This window comes from Thunnus albacares, chromosome 12 (genome assembly GCF_914725855.1).
Source record: "Thunnus albacares chromosome 12, fThuAlb1.1, whole genome shotgun sequence".
In the NCBI taxonomy this organism is placed as follows: Eukaryota; Metazoa; Chordata; class Actinopteri; order Scombriformes; family Scombridae; genus Thunnus; species Thunnus albacares.
The window spans coordinates 25901904-25920594 of record NC_058117.1 but is presented as its reverse complement, the minus strand read 5'-3'; the positions used below and the strand labels follow the sequence as shown (position 1 = coordinate 25920594).

General features: G+C 40.1%; 1 protein-coding gene across 7 annotated transcripts in view; it reads right to left on the bottom strand.

The window, feature by feature from the left end:
• LOC122993075 (rho GTPase-activating protein 12-like) overlaps positions 1 to 18691 on the bottom strand; it is a 69386-nt gene that overhangs the window by 9799 nt on the left and 40896 nt on the right. For 3 of the 7 annotated variants that reach the window (XM_044366936.1, XM_044366935.1, XM_044366941.1), the window contains 9 exons: positions 9072 to 9341; positions 6818 to 7024; positions 6205 to 6285; positions 5494 to 5622; positions 4596 to 4670; positions 3752 to 3813; positions 2994 to 3075; positions 612 to 713; positions 45 to 143 (listed from right to left, as the gene is read on the bottom strand). In XM_044366936.1, the coding sequence (XP_044222871.1) occupies positions 45 to 143; positions 612 to 713; positions 2994 to 3075; positions 3752 to 3813; positions 4596 to 4670; positions 5494 to 5622; positions 6205 to 6285; positions 6818 to 7024; positions 9072 to 9341 (1107 nt within the window). Of the gene's footprint in view, positions 1 to 44; positions 144 to 611; positions 714 to 2993; positions 3076 to 3751; positions 3814 to 4595; positions 4671 to 5493; positions 5623 to 6204; positions 6286 to 6817; positions 7025 to 9071; positions 9342 to 11688; positions 11794 to 18691 lie in introns of those variants that run through there. The other 4 variants (XM_044366940.1, XM_044366938.1, XM_044366937.1 and 1 more) reach the window with 4 other exon arrangements.

Sequence of the window (18691 nt, the reverse complement as noted above, 5' to 3'; positions counted from 1 at the left end):
ATATTTTCTGATCTGATCTTAAATCCGAAGCTGTTGGTCCTCACATGGGTGCTGATGGTATCCTGCAGCGTTCGGTACCAGTCGTTGATGAGGCTGTCGTTTTCCGACTGGATCAGCAGCTCCGTGCCCTGCCGAGTCTTTAGCTGCGACCGGATTAGAGACACAATATAATCAATTCCAATCATCAGCTCATCAAAAAAAAGACCTAATGTGTCAATATTGTGGTCTAAGCCATCAGTGTCATGAGACGAGTGTGTGTATGTGAACGCAGCACTCATTAACTAAATGTGATTGAGTTCTGGTTCACTGTGCATTGTCCATATCAGTTAGTTTATCAACTAAAAAAATAGTGTTTGTTCGGTGTGTTAACAGTTGGAATGAAAAGTCATTTTCACATATTTATTGCCAAATTTTGTGTTTGAAGGCAGAAACATTTTTCATTTTCCTGTTCAGACATGAGGACCAGTGAGTTACTGTAATGAAACTACACTTGAAGGATGCTCTCCTTTGTATTTGAGATATTGCAGTGCTTTCTTTTATTATACAAATGGCATAAATGTAGATTCGAAACAAACAGAAGATCGAGGTAGGACGAATAAACTCTCCCTCACCTCTATAACATGCTTCTTGCTGGATTTGTCCTTGGAAGCCCATTCCACCGAGCCGCCCCTCACATCCACGGTGAACTCTGGTTTGGACTGACTGCCTCCAAACTGGACAGAGAGAGAGAGAGAGAGAGAGAGAGAGAGAGAGAATCGAAGGAAAGCAGATTAACATACAGAGGAGCTATTCAAATCATTTACATGTGTTCAGCCTTAAATGTTCAACAAAACAATTTGTGAAAGTCAGAAACATTATTCTACTTTGATAACGGTGCACATGTAGGCACATATATTCCTAGATTTTTTAACACTTATCTAACTAACTAACTACAGTAAGCATGGGTTGGTCATCTGTCATTTGTTGCTGCAGAATGAGGCATGTTAAATGTAGGATTCCTACAACATCACCACCATTGCCTTTATTTTAACAGCTCAATACAAAATTAGTTATATGATTTGGCTGGCGATTTTATTTCTTTCGTCAACAAATCTCATGTGCAGAACCAAACCAACAATGAACTCATCCTACTTACAAGTATTGTGTGTGTGTCCAAAGCCTGATATATCTTATTCCTTACTGTGCTGTAGACCTCTGTTGTTGTCCACTACATATAACAACCTCTTGACTTTGTGCTACATTGTAAAGTTTTCAAAGAGCTTCAGTACAAAGTCAGGTGGTTATGATATGTAGCACAACAAGCTAGCAAGACTCTGTACACAGAACCATGTTCCTGCACATGCTCAGTGTCTACCTTACACGGAACTACTCTCCGGAGACTGAAAACATGATCGCTGTTATTAGTTTTTGGAGCCGTTTCTAAACAAACTAACATGCTCAAACTCTTTGTGTACAAAGAACATGTCACCCAGTCAACAGTGTGGCTCACTGTTATAATATAATTAATAATTTATAATTTATAATAACAGTGGCGCTCTATAGCACAGAGGAATGAGATATATCAGGCTTTGGATACACACACAATACCTTTCAGTAGATCAATTAATTGTTGATTTGTCTTTGCACATTTGTTGAAAATAAGGAAAATATAGAAAAAATTGAGCCGTATCTATAGCCAGCCATGTCCTTTAACACACTAAGACTGGATGCAACGTTAAAAATATTATATATATATTTTATATATATATATATATATATTATATTATATATATATATATATATATATATATATATATATATATATATATATATATATATATATATATATATATATATATATATTTTATATATATATAATAATTTTATATATATATAATATATATATATATTTTACTTTGTAGAATAATAACTGAAGTTCCACTTAAGCATGAGAGCTGTTTGAATTTTACATAATCATCCTACTTCAGACCACACACATGCAAACTTGAATGCAATCCTGCTTGTGTCATGCTCTGTCCATGTGATGGCCAATCAGAAAGCACAACACCCATGAAAGATCTGATGTATCCTGATCAATGCCTCAACTTTATGATTTCTCCATTTCCACAATGTGTTTAATGTACTCCAACTTATCTCTCCTGGTAAATCATCAGCTAAATGCCTCTAAAGCAAAATAAAGATGCCTGTTCCGAAATTTTTAATGATTTTGCAAAGAACTGCACCATTGTCCCTAATCGTTGCCTCATGCCAGTGACTGATAACACACAGAGGGGGTTGGGATCAGAGCATGACAGACAGGAGGGAGGAGGTGGCATGCAGAGGAGGAGGAGGAGGAGGAGGAGGAGGAGAGGGGAGCACACATAAGGAAGGAGGAAGCACATACAGAGGAGGCTCGGCTGGGCCCAGAGCAGCCATAGGAGACAGCGGGACGTTTCTTAGCCGTTGGCCTCCAGTTACTCAACAGTGACAGGAGCAATTCAGAGAAGGAGCCACTGTGGTAGTATGGCTGCATGGAGGGATGGACGGGGATGGGGATGAAGAAAAAGGAGGGTGTGTGGGTGAAGCCGAGGGTGAAGAGATGGAGGTATTAAGAGAAACATGGAAAGAGAAGGAAAAAGGAAACATCGAGAAGAGAGAAAATTCAACCCCAACTCCCTAAAGCCCATAATCTAAAGTTTTAGGCACAGGCAACACAAAGTGAGCATACAAACTAAAGAATGAAAACGACACAGATGTACATGTCTTTATGGAAGTAATTTAAACTGACACTGCTGAGATAATAAGACTTCTAAGCTGTTTTAAGATAATCTAAGAGATTTCGGTGGATTAAAGAAGTCACTGGAGAAAGCTTTATAATGCAAGAGAGCAGCACAACAATGCAGAGATGACATTCATCCATCTATGTTAATAAAATACTATTTCTACTGCATGCGCATTTGTCTAGACAAGATCTTATTGTCCTCTTTTAACAATCAAAGGTCTCTGTCACTCACCCAGCTGGTCCCGCCTCCCTGGCCTTTGGCAAACAGCAAGTTGGATCCTTGCAGAACTGTCCAGGAGGAAGTCCAGTTCTTCCTGCAACACATATTCCACAAATACTGTGAGTAAATCTGTATAAACCTTCTAATTTATTTACTCAGTAGTAAGGTCGGGTATCAAACTCCAATTTCTTTTTGGGTAAAGACCACATTGTGTCTGTGGCACCAGGTTTAAAAAAAACTGTGTCGAGAATCGGCATCAAATGCTTGGTTACACAGAACAACTCTCCAGAGAGTGAAAACATGATTTTTGTTATTAGGGTTAAAGCTGTTTCTAAACAAGCTAACGTGACCAAAAGTCTTCGTGGCCGAGGAACATGTCACCCCGTGCAGCAGTGTGACGTGTCTCTAATAGTTTCTGGATGACAGAGGTCTACTGCACAATAAGGAATAAGATATATCAGACTTTGGATACACACACAGTACTGTCACCAGGTAATACTGTACTATAAGTAAGCAGGATGAGTTCATTGTTGGTTTGACTCTGCACATGAGATTTGTTGACAATAAGAAAATGATCGCCAGCCATATCCTTCAATGTTTAGATATGATGCTTCTCTTGTAACAACTTTTTGATTATAACTGGTAGGGAAAATGGGGAAACATAAACAGAACCAAACAAATACATCTAGCTTAAAGCAAAACTAACTCAACATAACACTGTCAAATGTCAACATTGGTCTAGTTTCAGCTATAGATACTGTTCAACTCACCGAACTTTCTTGCCGTTCTCTGTTATCTTTGTCACATTCAGAACGCCGCACTTTTCAGACGGCTGCGGAGAAAAACAAGTATTACAACAAGTATAGGCATCAATCCCACAAACCATTGACAACCACAGCAGGATCACTGGAGAAGAAGCTGCTATCAAAAATTAATATTGGGAAACATTATGCATGTATCCTGCGACAGAAAGCAGCTCCATTTAAAAAACACACCACCACCAGACGATTCCCCGCCACCGACACAATCACCACTTTCAGCTCGAGGGAAAAAAAAAAAAAAAAAAAAGAGTCCTATTGTTATTATTCCCATTCAGGAAAGCGGCTAAACACAAATATGTGCATGGACAGACAAAGGACAAAGGACAAATAAATTAGAAAATGTAAAAGTAGACCAGGGGATTCTGGGTTGAGCTACTTTTACAGATTTTAGCCAGTGATCTTTCATTTTTTTTGTGACACACAGGGACATTTTTAGGGCAACACAGATGATCAATTAACCCAGAAACAAAGCCAACAATTTATCTAAATGTTCCTCGGCAAGAAAAGACTCCTCGTTGATTTAACAAGGCCAAGCCATACATCAGGTATCGGAAGCCATAAGCACTGAATATTAACAGGGTTTCTACACAGACTCAAGATTCCTTTCAGATAAAATAAATTTCCTGTAACAAATATAGAATATGCGAGATTGAAATTTGTTTTTTGTTGAATATACAGAAACATATATTTCCTGTGTAGGAACCCTGCAATACACTGCAATATGTGTCACTGCCTTCAATCAGGGCAGAGCCTGGTGGGCGGTGGTGGCGTTGGTGGTGGGGGGAGTACTAACAGAGGTGGGGGGCTTGGGAGACGAAGGGCAGGAGTCAGAGTCAGGAGAAGGGGGCTTGGGGCCCAACGGTGCATCCTAGTGAGGAGAAAGGGATGAAAAACACACTGTCACATCAGTGAACAACAGGAAGGTTAATGAGAAGATTGTGCAAGGTTAAGAAGACACGGTCAGCTGAAAGAGTGTGATGGCAATTAGCGGTGAGATCATAACGCTTTAAAGTGTATCGAGTGCCCCTGTGATGTCCAGGAGGCACAAATGGATTATTAACGAGATGTGGAAGCAGGTGTTTCTCAGAAGGCCGCTACTGAAAACTGCGTCATCTTTAGGTAATTAGTATTTTCAAAGTAAATCGATCAGTGTTGTCATTGTGGCAAACTCTTCAATATACAAGTTCATCATGTTCATGATTGAATGTCAAATGAGCAGGTTAATCAATTCAGTGAATCAGGTGAGAAAAACGGTTGTATTTGTTGATGAAGATAGGGATTTACTCATTATTCCTGTTGTGTGATTCGTTCATTCATTCATTCGTTCATTCCAGGTGATTGTCTGTTTGGATTCAGGGCTCTGATTGGTCTGTGGGAGGTGATGGACAGGCTACTGACTTGGTGTTTGTACGGGTGTAGACGGGCAGAGCCTGAACGGAAACGCCTGGTTTTGCGCATCCGCTGTAAAACAACCAAGTCTACAACTGAAAGTCTGGACTCACGTCACTCAAGTGGATACATATGTAAAGAGGAAAGATTGAGCACAACTGGCAAGTGTGAAAGAAATGGGTTGTAAGATTTTCTGTGCTTTTCTATTAGCATTTTCACAGGGGGTTATTTTTTGCTAGAAGTGATATGAAACATTTGATAGTGAAGCTGATCTTTAATCGTTGTGAACTCGGGTATCAGACCTTGTCGCTTGGCTCTTGGACGTAGGCGCTGTGTCTCCACTTGGTCAGGACGATGGGCTCCGCGTTTTTCCTGTCCAGACTGCGACTCTTTGGAGCGTCTGCGGATGGCTGTGGAGGGGAGTGGTTGTACTGGAGGGAGGGAACGGGAATCAGTGTTCACTCTGAGTTAAACCTGATTCAGCCTAAATTTTACATTAGTCGATCGACAGAAAACAATTAATTGTTTTGAGTCCTTTAAGAGAAAAAAAGCCAAAAATTCTCTCGTTGCAACTTCTTAAATGTGAATATTTTCTGGTTTCTTTAGTCCTCTATGAAAGTAAACTGAATATCTTTGGGGTTTGGACTGTTGGTCGGGACAAAACAAGCAACATCAATGTCACTTCAGACTCTGAGAACTGGTGATATTCACAAGTTTTTTTTTTTTTACATTTTATACATTAAACGCTTAATTAATAATTAAAGTAATCATTATATGTAGCTGTGTTGCACTCAGACTTACTTGGTGTTCCCTTCTTAACCAACCACACTGATAACTGAGCAGGCTATAAGCAGTTCACTGAGGAGGCGTCACATTATTTTTGGACATTGATCTGCAGTTACCCCTATCTCCAGCATGCAAAGCTGATCATTACAGCTTAATTATCTATCAAGTGCTTCGAATTTTGTAGAAAATACATTCAATAAGTTGAAAGGATTGCTTCAGACTCTTACCTTTGGCAACTCCCATTCTGACCTGGAGCCGTCTGCACTGTAGTAATAAGGTCTGCCCTGGTCATCAACATGTTTTAACCACTGGTGGTGCGTGCGCACACACACACACACACACACACACACACACACACACACACACACACACACACACACACACACACACAGACATCAGAAACACAAAAGTATGTGTGCAACAACTTTTAAGTTTAAGGAAGTTTAATCCTCTGATAAAATATACATTTTGTCATATGTCCATGTCTGTTTGAGTAAATTAAACTGTATGCACCAAGAGCACAAACATCATCACTTTCACATCTCATCTAATGTTTCAGATAACAAAGATAATTCATTTCTGGATACTGAGGAAATAGCTGTGTGTGCCTTATGAGGAAATGGCAGGAAAAACTGTTCTGTACAGTCATAATTTCTCTAATAGAGGAAACTATTCTCATGCTGTGATTGCACAACACTGCCTAATCAATGTGGAAGAGGAAACATCTGAGTATTGCACTATTAGCAGAATAATTCACCACAAATGAGCCCGCTTCCCTCACGCAGCTCCAGAAACCACGACATTAAAGAGCCAGCAGAGATCAGTTCAGTGCAGCCGTACCTTCTCATTAGTATAGTCGCTGACGTACAGCGTGTGGCCGTGCTCGTCCATCTCCTCTGACCAGCCACGCGGCGGCGAGCCATACTGACTGTCTGATTGGCTAGAGTAGGTACTGAAGCAGGTGTCCTCCGACGACAGAGGCTGGAGACGACCGATGGAGAGCGAGAGGAAGGGGAGGAAAGACGGCGATAGCGAGAGAGGAGTGGTCTAACCGTTAGTGGAAAGAGAAAGAGAGAGAGAGAAGAGAGAAAAGAAAAAAAAGATCTTTCACCATGGAGTTACAGAGGAGAGGAATCATGCACCCAAAACCCACCAATTTAATACACAGAGCAGTACAGAGAACCAAAAGACCCATCAGAGACAAAAAAAAAAAATCACCATTTCTCATGCTTGATTTTGTACAGTAAATCTAAAAAGGAGGCTGCTGCAGTGTGACACAGAGCAAATGAAGTGACAGGGACTACTTTTTGTCTGTAGGTGGCAGTGTTGTACAGCTGACTCGAAACCAGAGATGACTCCCTAATTGATTCAGGCTAATCTGATATGTCAAAACGTGTGTGTTTGTGTGAGAGTCGGTCATTAAAACATATATCAAAACTGTGACTGGTGCAATATATGTGTTAAAAAAAAGGCCACATGTGTTTTTAAATCAAGAGAAAAATATTCTGATGTTGGTGTATTAACAAGCTGCATGTCAGTAAGAGAGGAAGAAAAAAAAAAGTTTCATTTTCTCTGAGATGTATTTTTTCCTGACATGTTTTGTGTCCACAATAAAATAAGAAGATTATAGATCCGTGAGCGCTGGTGTTTTGTTTGTTTTGATTCTTGCTACAACTGTGCACCTGATACTGTGTTCAAGATTTGGAGCTGTGCGTGCAGCTACTTTTCACTATAACAACTCAAATATCCAATAACAATCTGTCAGAGCTGAAGGAACAACAACTGTGTCTGCATGTACAGTGTTGTTAATCATAAGACAGTCATAATATTAGATGAATGCTAGCGTGCGTGCTGTGTTGCTATTTATTTAATATACGTCTCTGATGTTAAGCAGCTCTGACTCATGATGCTCCGACACCGGCTGAGTACAAGTCAGCAAGTGTGTTTTGTAGTAACCAGTTTGAGTTCAGAGTGTCAACAGTTTTTACATTACAAACGCAAATTCACTGATATGCTCAGGGGTAAAACTTTCAATTTAGCTATTAGACACTGTTTTCTATTCTTTTTTTTTATTCTACGGTTCATGAAATTTGTCTTCATTTCATTTTAAGGATGTTTTTAAACAATTATTGCTGTAATTGTTTCAGGTTGGTGATTTGGTTCCCTTTTAGATTACTTGTTGCAGACATTGCCTCTGGTGTTTTTGCTTCATACTGTTCATATTGATGCCTGACGAACCAAAACGTCGGCTCTCTAATAAACTCAGCGCTCAGCTTTTAATTCTAGAGCAAAGGTTAAGGGCCCGTTCTTGCTGTCTAAAAAAAGAGCAGCTGAGGCAGTCTGAAAGCAATGAAAAGCTTGTGTTTCAGATGTTCAGAGAGGAGACAGTCTGACTCAAACAACTTCCTGAAACTGACGTTCAGACCCATACACCTGCTTTCTGCAGTGACCAGATGTCAAATTCGCAAACTATTTTCTTTACATTCCTCAAATTCCAACATTCTACGCTGTCAGCGCTTCTATTCGAGCCACGTTTTTTGATGGGACAAGGAGAAGTGAGATTTAAACCAGAATAAACTTTTGAACTCTACTTCACCTTTTTCAAAGTCCCAGCTGCTATTAAACACAAACAAGGAATTGATCTACCTGTGTGTGTGTGTGTGTGTTACTTGTAAAAGCTGTATTTTATTTTCTGTTTCTTGTGTTTTAATCTCTAGTAACCGTGACTACCAACCCTGATGACCAGTTTCTCTCTCCACCTTCGAAGACAGCCGCTTCTGAAAAGTTTGACCCCAGTGTGCGACACATCTGACCTTGTTGTGTATTCTCACTTTCTGACGTTAGAATAAGTTAACTGCTCTTCAAAAGAAATGATTTGGAGTTCACTCCTCTTGTATGACCGTCCAGGCAGCCGACTAACAGCCTCTTAAACCAGAGTGATTGTTTTTATTGGCTCATAATTGGCTTTATACTGGTGTTGTTATGATAAGTTACCAGCCACATTGTTGATTTATTCCATATATTTATTTATATATCTAAGAGAGAAGGACAATAATATGTGTGTCTGGTTGAGCTCTCTGTATGTGGTCCCTACCTCAGAGCTCTCTCCCGCGCTGTGGCTGTCTCCTCTGGAGTTCCCGCTGCTGGTGTCTCTGGCCCGGGGCGGCTTCCAGGTCCTTTCCTGGGTGGAGCGGTTGTAGTAGAAGTGCCTGCCGTTCTGGTCTTTGTAAGTCTCCCAGTCTCCCAGCACGTGGAGGGGGGAGCTGGTGGGCAGAGGGGGCAGGTTGGACTGGGTGATCTTCAGTTCCTGGAGGTTGGTGTAGACGGGCGACTCGGAGCGACCCTGGCCTGACGAAGATACCGTCTGTTGGGGGGGGAGAGAAAGAAAGACGAGAGAGAGGTGGATGTGTGAGTAATCTGTGAGTGGATACAAGTCTGTTATATAATCGGAAAGAAAACTTAAAAACTTCCCGGACTGCGAGTGACAGGCCGTGATGTAGGAAATTCACAGCTTTCAGAGTGTAAATCAACGGCTGCGTGAGGAAGCTTGAGCACTTTTAAATACCGTTAGAACATACAAACACCTCAACCCCCACACTGTTAATGCCAGGTTTCTCCTCATGGTGTCAATCAACTGAAGTTTTAAAGCGTGCATGTGCTTTACTCTACTCATTGAGCTGCATCGGTGCAAAAGGGAAACGGCTGAAAGGTCATGAGAGAAATAAGAAGCAGCAGTTCAAGCTGACATTCGTTGGTCATAAAGGAGCCAATGCATCAAATGAACTCAGAGGAGGACAGGGGGAAGGAAGTTGCTGTTGTTATATAACTGAGAGTTGCAGGGACCCGTGTCAGGTAGAAATAAGGAAGTAAAACTGACTATCAAGATGCATCCTGGATATTGGGTGGACAGTGTGTTCAGGCTCATTCTTACAGCTGTGAACAATGTGGAAATATTTCCTACAGAAAAAAAAGCTAAAAGATACAAGTATTCTGGAAAATGTCGAAATATAGATCCTCTTATTTGTACATCAAATTGTGCAAGTACTTTTTGGGTGTTAAACTGGTTGCTATGTACGTGATGATGATCATGATGAACATTCACTATGAAACAATAATCAACAAAACAGTCAATGAGGCACACCGCTGCCCCGGTGACATGCTTTGTCGCCCCGGAGACAACGACTACCATAATTTGTTTAGGAGCAGCGATAAGATTGTCATTCTCCGCTCACTGACATGTTTTTTTAAATAGTTTCTGGATCACAACGGAGGTCCACGGCACAGAGGAACATCATATATCAGGCTTTGGATACACTTACTTGTAAGTAGATGAATTCATTGTTGGTTCGTCTCTGCACGTGAGATTTATTGATAATAAGAAAAATATAGAAAATCACCAGCCTTAACGCCCATCACAATTTCCCAAAGCCTTTCAGATCTTCAAATTGCTCTTTTTTGTTTGACTAACAGTCAAAAAAAAACCCAAAAATGTTCAGTTTACTACAATATAAGACAAGAAAAAACAACAAATCCTAACATTTGAGAAGCTGTTACCGTTAAATGTTTTTGCATTTTTGCTTGAAAACAATTAATTACGCGTCAACTGACTACTCTATTATTAACTTTCATCTCAACAACAGGTGATGATAACCATTTTAATAACAATATCTTTTGTAAATGAATACCTTCAGTACAGATTGATAGAAAACTATAATTACTTTGTCAATTTCCTTTTTTAAGAAAAAAAAATAATCTCATTTTAGATTCTGGTCTATTCAGATTAGATTTTCAGTTGCTATTTTTATTTGAACAAGAAACAAAGAAAAACCTCTGAAAAAATTCCAACTCTGCAGAAATGGACAGAAAACCAAATGTCTGTAGGCTGTAGCTGGTAAGATTGGGATGGTCTCCTTTACCAGTTTGGCAGGTGTCCAACTACAATTTGCAGGTGTCAATATATTTGAAATATCTTGGGTTAATAACGAGTAAAAAAAAAAAAAAGTCTAGTGGATGTGGTTATGAACTACAGCACTATTGGCAAAGTTGACAAATAGACCAGTCCTGTGTTGAGTCTAACTACAACATCTCCACAGCTCTAATGACAGAACATCCGTCTTCAAAAACCCTGACGCGCGACTGATCCAGTCAATGGGCTGCTTGTCATGATTATTTCATGCTGACATTACAAAGAAGCTGTCTGGCTGTGTGCAGCGACAGGGCAGAGAGAGAGAGTCATAAATAATGCCGGTGCCCCGTGGCTCTTAACACTGGCTCTGTGATGTTTTTATTGCACGGGGGGGGATCAATAGGGATGAAATATGCAGGAGTCGAGCAAACAGCTGGAGGTACTCATGAGAATCGAATATTCAGTGGACTAGGAGGAGCGGCGCTGTTCAATACAGTATCAAAGCACTACAAAGTCAAGGTGCAGAGTGCATATATTATACATAATATACATGTATTTACAGTAGTTTTTTCTACCTGTTTTTTTAACTCGAGAAGTCAGCTTTTGACAGTTCCTGGTTGGAAAGCTGAGACAAAACAGGGAAACTTTCTTTGCAAATGCAAAGCACAAGACCTCCAAAGTCAAAGACTGTAGTTTTACTAGAAAGCTCTGTACTGCTACTCTGCAGAACTGCAGACTGTGAAGCAAAGTGCAGCTTAACAGTCGTGCTGAATAATTAAAAATATATATATATATAACATTTTACCTCCGGCGGTGAGCAACTAGTAAACACATCATCGTCATCTTCGTGTAGTGATATAGATCGAAGAAAATTTCTCAAACGGGGCATTGCCATTGTGATTTTCCTCCTTTACAGTTCCACACTGGCGACACTGCTCTGTGGTCTTCCTGTATAACGCTGTGCAAACATGTGATTTAGTGCGTGGATCTGTCAAAGAGGAAGTCCTGGTAGTCAATCGACCGTTAAGAAGCCAGTTGGATAGTATCCCACTTCAGTGTCGGCCACAAAACCACGTCTTCCTCTCGAGTCTGAAATGGAACTTCCACTTAAAAGCGAGGAAACCCCCACAAAACTGACATGCTATGAGATGTTTAATTACCTTTCTGTCACAGCATCATATGGATTTAATATTTTCTAAGATTATTAAGCACCTGATTGTATACGTAGGCGCCAAACTTTCCAGTCCCAAGCAAACCTGTGCAAGTGTTATCAGTGTGTGATAAAAATACCTGCTCACACCTAATACTACGCAATCTGCTCTCTCTCAACTGATTAACCGATTTCAATAAAGGGAGAGGAAGTTGTGGATGAAAAAGAAAGACGGTTTAAGAAGGTTTTTAAGTACAGAAGCAATTGAGACATACATGGATGCAACTCAATATCTTCAAATGGCAACTTAACCGCAAGCAACTTTATCATCAGACTGTCTTCAGAACTCTTACGTATTGGTTTTCAACTGAATCCCTAAAACTGCAGAAAGGTCTTCCGATGACAGCGGCAATATGCTCTTCGTCAATAACAGCGCCCTTTATGTAACTAAAGGCTGCACTGCCAGGTTGGCTCATTAAAAATGCACAGAGAGTGTCTTAACTCCGTTATATATCCCTGAGCAGCTGGTGCTGGACATCTGGTGTGAACAGACTGACCATCTAATCAATACTGAGCTCTAAAACCACCGAACCACAGTGGGACATTACGAGGTTGACCTCTTACACCGACAAAGCTGCTCTCTCTCTGAAAACACACTGTGCTTTAAGTAAAGGTCGCCAGGTGGACAAGTGGTTGCTGTGTACTACGGAGTCGCAAAGTGGGAGGAATTATTTACAACATCCGGGGTTTCAGAATCTAATGTCTTGTTCATTTTAGACATAGACAATGTTATGTGACAGTTGAAGCACTTCATAAGTTTGGATGGGCATGAAATTCTCCCAGTGGAATCATACAAATGCATTAAAAACTAATTCTTTGATAAAAAGTGAAATGTACAAGCTTGTGAACATAAAAAAAGTTAAGGGGGAGATGCTAGCCACAACTCCTGAGGAGCTCAAAAACCTGTTGCGTGTGCTTCTAACAGCGAGCTAAAGCCTACACTTCTTATTCAGATTCATCTGCAGACGACGTTATTTATCCCAGAAGGGCAATTCAGTTGTACAGCCTACCCAGACCACACACAAGAACAACTCACAGGCAGGCAGCAACACGTCAGAGACAACAGATCAGCACATGGGTAACAGCAAACACACTCTGGCACCCTCGAGTCGCCCCGTATATGCAGGCTTACACAAGGAACCAGTAGAAAGCCAACAAAACAACAAGTAATTCACATAAATTTAAGGAATGAATCATTCAGCAACACTATGCTACCCTCAGGTCACCCTGTAAATGCAGGCTTACGCAAGGAAACAGCAGAAAGCAAACAAGGATAAAATAGTTCACATAGGTTAAACGAATGTGTCGTTCATTTAAAATAACTACTGTTGGCATTTAGCAGCCTGATAGCAGAAGGAATGAAGGACAGAACATGGTCACTTGCTCTATAACAGCTGGAAAACCTGATAAAAACATTCAGCGGTTTTAATCAGTTCACTTTCACATTCTGGGTCAGTTTAAGAGGAATTAGGAAGCCAGTTAGGTAACATCTCTTGATGCACCAAAAAAAAAACATGGTGCAATTTTTTGTTTTCACAAGAAAGTGTTCAGAATGTACCTAAGCTCTGATTTGCGTCAGCTGTTGGAGAGCAGTTTGCAATACCAAAGTGACAGAAAAAAAGGGGACTTCTCATAAATGAAGTTGAAATATTATAACTGACGGCCATAATACAAAGCTATAGTATCATTTGATTATGCAGGAGACTTCAGTATTTCTCTGTGATGAAAGAAACAAGTAGCCTTAAAATAAAACTTTCAAATGACTTCCTGCATTACTGTAGTTAAACACAGTTCCACAACCAGCGTCTCCTTTGCAATTAGGGACAAACCTCTAATGGTGATGACATGAGCAAACGAAAGCTGATGGTGAGGATCAAGGAGCTCCTTAAAGAGTGATTGTAAAACTCTCTAACTGCTGTTTGGTTTTTAATTTCTACAGATACTCTTACAGCTCAGCTCAGAGACGGTCATAAGTTCAAGACCTCTAGCTGAACTGATATTTACACAGTCTGAACCCTCACAGCACTGATCATTAGAGCCTCAATCACACCAAGAAGTCAGCTGCAACTATAACAACACATACTGTACAGTCTGGTGACAGAAACACTGAGGGCGTACAGCGCTGCAGCAGCCAATTAACAGCTTTGATTGCAGCGTGCTCGTAATTTCCTATTTCAGGCCGGAGCGAGGGGTTAATGGGTAGAGAATGAGAAGGCACGACGGAGAGTGACGCTGCCAATTCCAAACAGAAGACCTGCATAGTCTTATCTGCACTGCCTGCAGCTCTGCAGTGGAATAATAATGAACCGGTCCAGTGTTCTTCAACCGGAGATAAACCACATCACAGCCAGAAAGACAGACTGAGTGAAACAGAGATAGAGAGAAGACTTCAGCTTCAGGCAGCGAATGCATCAGAGCTAATATTAGACAGAAACGGCCGCAGATGCTTTAGCATCATATAGTTTATATTTAGACCGGGATGGTGTAAGATTTAGAACAACGTGTTTGTTTTATGCATTTATTTAAGTTGTTGTTCGTGTTAGAAATAAGTTATGGTTGCTTTGTCTGCTAGTTTGTTTCAGTTGCGGTTTCAGTTGCTGTTTCGTTGGCTGTTGGATCAGCTGGTTCAACTTCTTGTCTTCAGATTGCTTATTGTCTGACAGTTACATCCCCTAAAATGTACTCAATTTACAATGATAAGAGAGAAAAGCAGTGAATATTTTTACTTTGCTGGAACCAGCAAATGTTTTCAGTTAATTAACCAACTGATCTTTTGACCATCATCACTTCTATACTACCGTTTAAAGGTTTAATGAAATATATTATGTACTATTATTATTATTATGAATTATAATGATATACTGAGCAGTTTTTAACCAGCTTAAGTTGACAGTAAGGATGTCAACACCTCTGATAGCCATCTGCACGGCATACACACACAATAAAACAAGCTACTGGGAAACATCTAAACTTGAGGAAATACATACTACAACCTGCACTCTATATATGTGTTTAATGCTAAAATGATTAGTTGATTAATTAATTAGTTAATTGTCAGAAAACAAATCGCTAACCATTTTGATAATCAATGAAACCTTTCAGTCATTTATAAATAAAAATGCCAACCATTTGCTATTTGGAGCTTCTCAAATGTGAGGATTTGCATTTTTTCTGTTCTGCATCACTGGAAATTTAATTTCCTTTGGTTTTGGACTGTTAGTCAGACAGAACATTTGAAGATTCTGACTTGTGCTTCAGGAAATTCTGATCTGCATTTGTCATGTTCTTTCTTTTTGGCGCAAAGTTTGTGAAGACATTTCATAGACTAAACAACTATTGCACAGTCATAGTCAACACGACTTGGCTGTCTAGCCTTCATCACCTGATACCTCACAGAAAGGAGTCACAGATCGATGCAGGATTTCTGAAGCTAACTAGTCGTCCGACTATAAGTAGAGGCAGAGCTCTCATTGACGGTGACATCTCTCAGTGAGAAGTCTATTCTTCTCAACAGCAGAGAGAAAGTCACAGCAGACTAAAGGTGCAGGCAGCAGTGCCCTTTAGGTGGCAGCCTGACAACAAACTTTGTGAAGTGTTAAAGGGACGGGCCAGCGATGGAGGCGGGATTCCACGCTTTCACCTCCTCTCTCTCCCAACCTCTTTTTCTGTTTGACACAGACGAACCTGCTCAGCTGCATACCGCAGGGAGCTGGGCCATGCAAACACAAAACATACACACACACACTCATAAACATACACACACACACTTCTATGACAACCTTTAAGTACATGGGTTTGACAAATAAACACACGTGTGCAAGTACGCACATGTACAGACATGCCCACAAACACAAACATACAAACACATACACAAGGTTTAATTAAGTCACTTTTGGTTTACTTACAAAGATTTGCATTCATTTCCTTACCCTAACCATAACCCTAATCTAACCATAACCCTAATCTCAACCCTATAACACACACCTCTCTTGCACTCCCTTGTCCATTCAGTATTTTGTTACACTGAGTGTGCAACGTTGTATGTATGTTAGTGAGGCTGATATGATTGAGGTCAACCGCTATATTGCACAACATAACAAAGAAATGTTCATTATATTTCCTTCTTTGGCTGCAATGTCACTATAGCTGACAGAGGCAGAAATTCAATTATTTTCTTTCACATGTGACAGAGGTTTGATCCTTGAATAAGTCAGCAAAAAGCAGCACCGGGTCACTTTTCTAACTAATTTTGAATCTGGACGACATTGCTGGAGGGTATAAAATTTGATACTGATGCAGGAAGTCTACTGTACATACAGCTTATACATCACAATGTGTCTGCCAGAGACAGCTATCATAATTTTGACAGCATTGCTGAGCCACTGTAGCATGTCAGACAAGAAGAAACACCAACATAAACACAGCAAGAAAAGCAAACAGACGGTTTTATTCATGTTTAGGCAAAAGGCTCAGTGTAACATTTAAGATTTATACTGTTAACAATACTTGTTCAAAGCTATTTCACATTGAATTTTAAAGAAATCCTTCTAGGAACAAAAATGGGGAAAATGTAGCTTCAAAAACAGACGTGGTGCATTGTTATTCTTAATATGTGATGGTGTTTCTTTTAAATCACTGTCAGTTCTTTATTCTTTTTCTGATGTGGTTTGAATCAAGGCTTGTGGTGAAAAAAAGCTGAAGTTGTTGTTGGGTGTGTCCGAGATAAGCAGCTACACTAACAGCTGAACATGAGACAAGTGACCAGTGAAACCAGCCAAGAGGTGTGACGGCACCTGATCGAAACAGGAAGTAAGGAGATCATATTAGTGTTGTAAACAAGGGAGAAAAAAAAGCCACAGATGTCACAGATGCTGTAATACACTTAGAGGTGTGAGTTAGATGAGGGGAAATGAATTTATTGCTGCATGATTTCTATTTTTTATATAAGTTTGCAGATCTACTGTTTTTATTTGTAGTTTCTTTTTGTCAGAGTCTCTACATTTTCTAGGGGAAGGACTGAGTGTGTGTGTGTGAGAGAGGAAAAGAAATAGTCAGCGTGCAGTAAATTAACCACACAAAAAGACAAAACATTATCAGGACTGAATGACTTTGAGTCCAAAAACAGACCTTGAAAAACCTCAAGCTTGTAAAACAGATGCCCATTACAGCCTGGTGGCTCTCTGAGTGTGGTCTGAGGTAATCTCACTAAATCTGACTGAAATGAAATAACAAGGAAGAAAAGCCAAAAGAGGACAAAACACACTACAAGACAACACAAGAAGGCCTTGAAACACCGGCACCACCCAGTTCTATTACGCAACAGTGGTGCAATTACATTCAACAAGAGAAAAAGAGCAGACAATGCAACAGAGGGGAAAACAGTGGCTGCAGCGAATAGCCTGAGGTGAGTTTGTTCCCTGACCGACCTCATGAGGCTCAGCGCTGAAGTCAGGGAGGAGTCGGGCTGACCCAAAATAACACAGAGCACTTATCAGGCTGATACGTCCATATTTAAATGAGGAAACTAACTATCAACTCTTACAACAGAAACTAAACTATCTATTTTTGGACAACATCCACTTATTCACACATTAATTCATAACACGGCCCAGTGTGACAAAGGCCGAACACAACGAGGAGATACGTTTGAATTGTGCAATAAGAGGGCGTTTTACATTGTTGAATAAAATCTCAGGAGGAGAAAAACAAACACAAAAAGAGGAATAAAAAGGAGAGAAAAAAGCACATCGCTGACAAAAGGCTGAGTTTAGTTTGTCCTCTGAATTGACTATGAAAGCATTTTAAACACATTGTGCATTACTCAAGATTAGAGCAATTTAAATAAGGGGGAAACAACATTATTTTAAATAAGCTATGGATGGTGTTGAATGCAATTGATTTAGAGCTGCGACTCAGGCTGGATATTAACAATAATCTCTGTATTCGATTACATTTTGATTCAGAAAGTTTCAATTCAACTCTTCAATTTCGATTCTTTAACACCGACCGAAATCAGATGAATACTAATATTGCATAAATAAGAGAGTGTGTCTGAGAATTTGCCAGTATTTTGCTGATCTGCGTCCAGTTAGCGCTGAAGCTGCTGCTATTTTGCCGTTCCAATACCACGGCATCGAATGAAGCTTCGAAGCATCCGGGTCAGCCCTGCTATTCTGATAATCAAATAATCATTTCTGTCATTTTTCAAGCAAAAAGGCCAAATATTCTCTGGTTTCATCTTCTCAAATGTGAGGATTTGCTGCTCTTCTTCGTCATATGTGACAGTAAATGAAACATTTTTAGGTTTTGGCCTGTTGGTCTGCAGGGACCACATATGTAAATTAGCTCTATAGCTAACTCTGGCTCAACAGCTGTGTTGTGCATGGCCCCTGTTAACTCTAATACATTGTGGGTGTGTTTGATACAGCGATAACAATTCTATTTTCTTTGCGGTTGTGTGATCTACATATGCAATAATCTGTTTGGAGTTGGAGAAGAAAAGAAAAGGTTTAATAGAACATCAATGTTCTTTGTGGGACAGGGAAGGCAACACAGTTACAGATCAGAGAGAAGAGATGTACGATGTCCTCTTTTACAT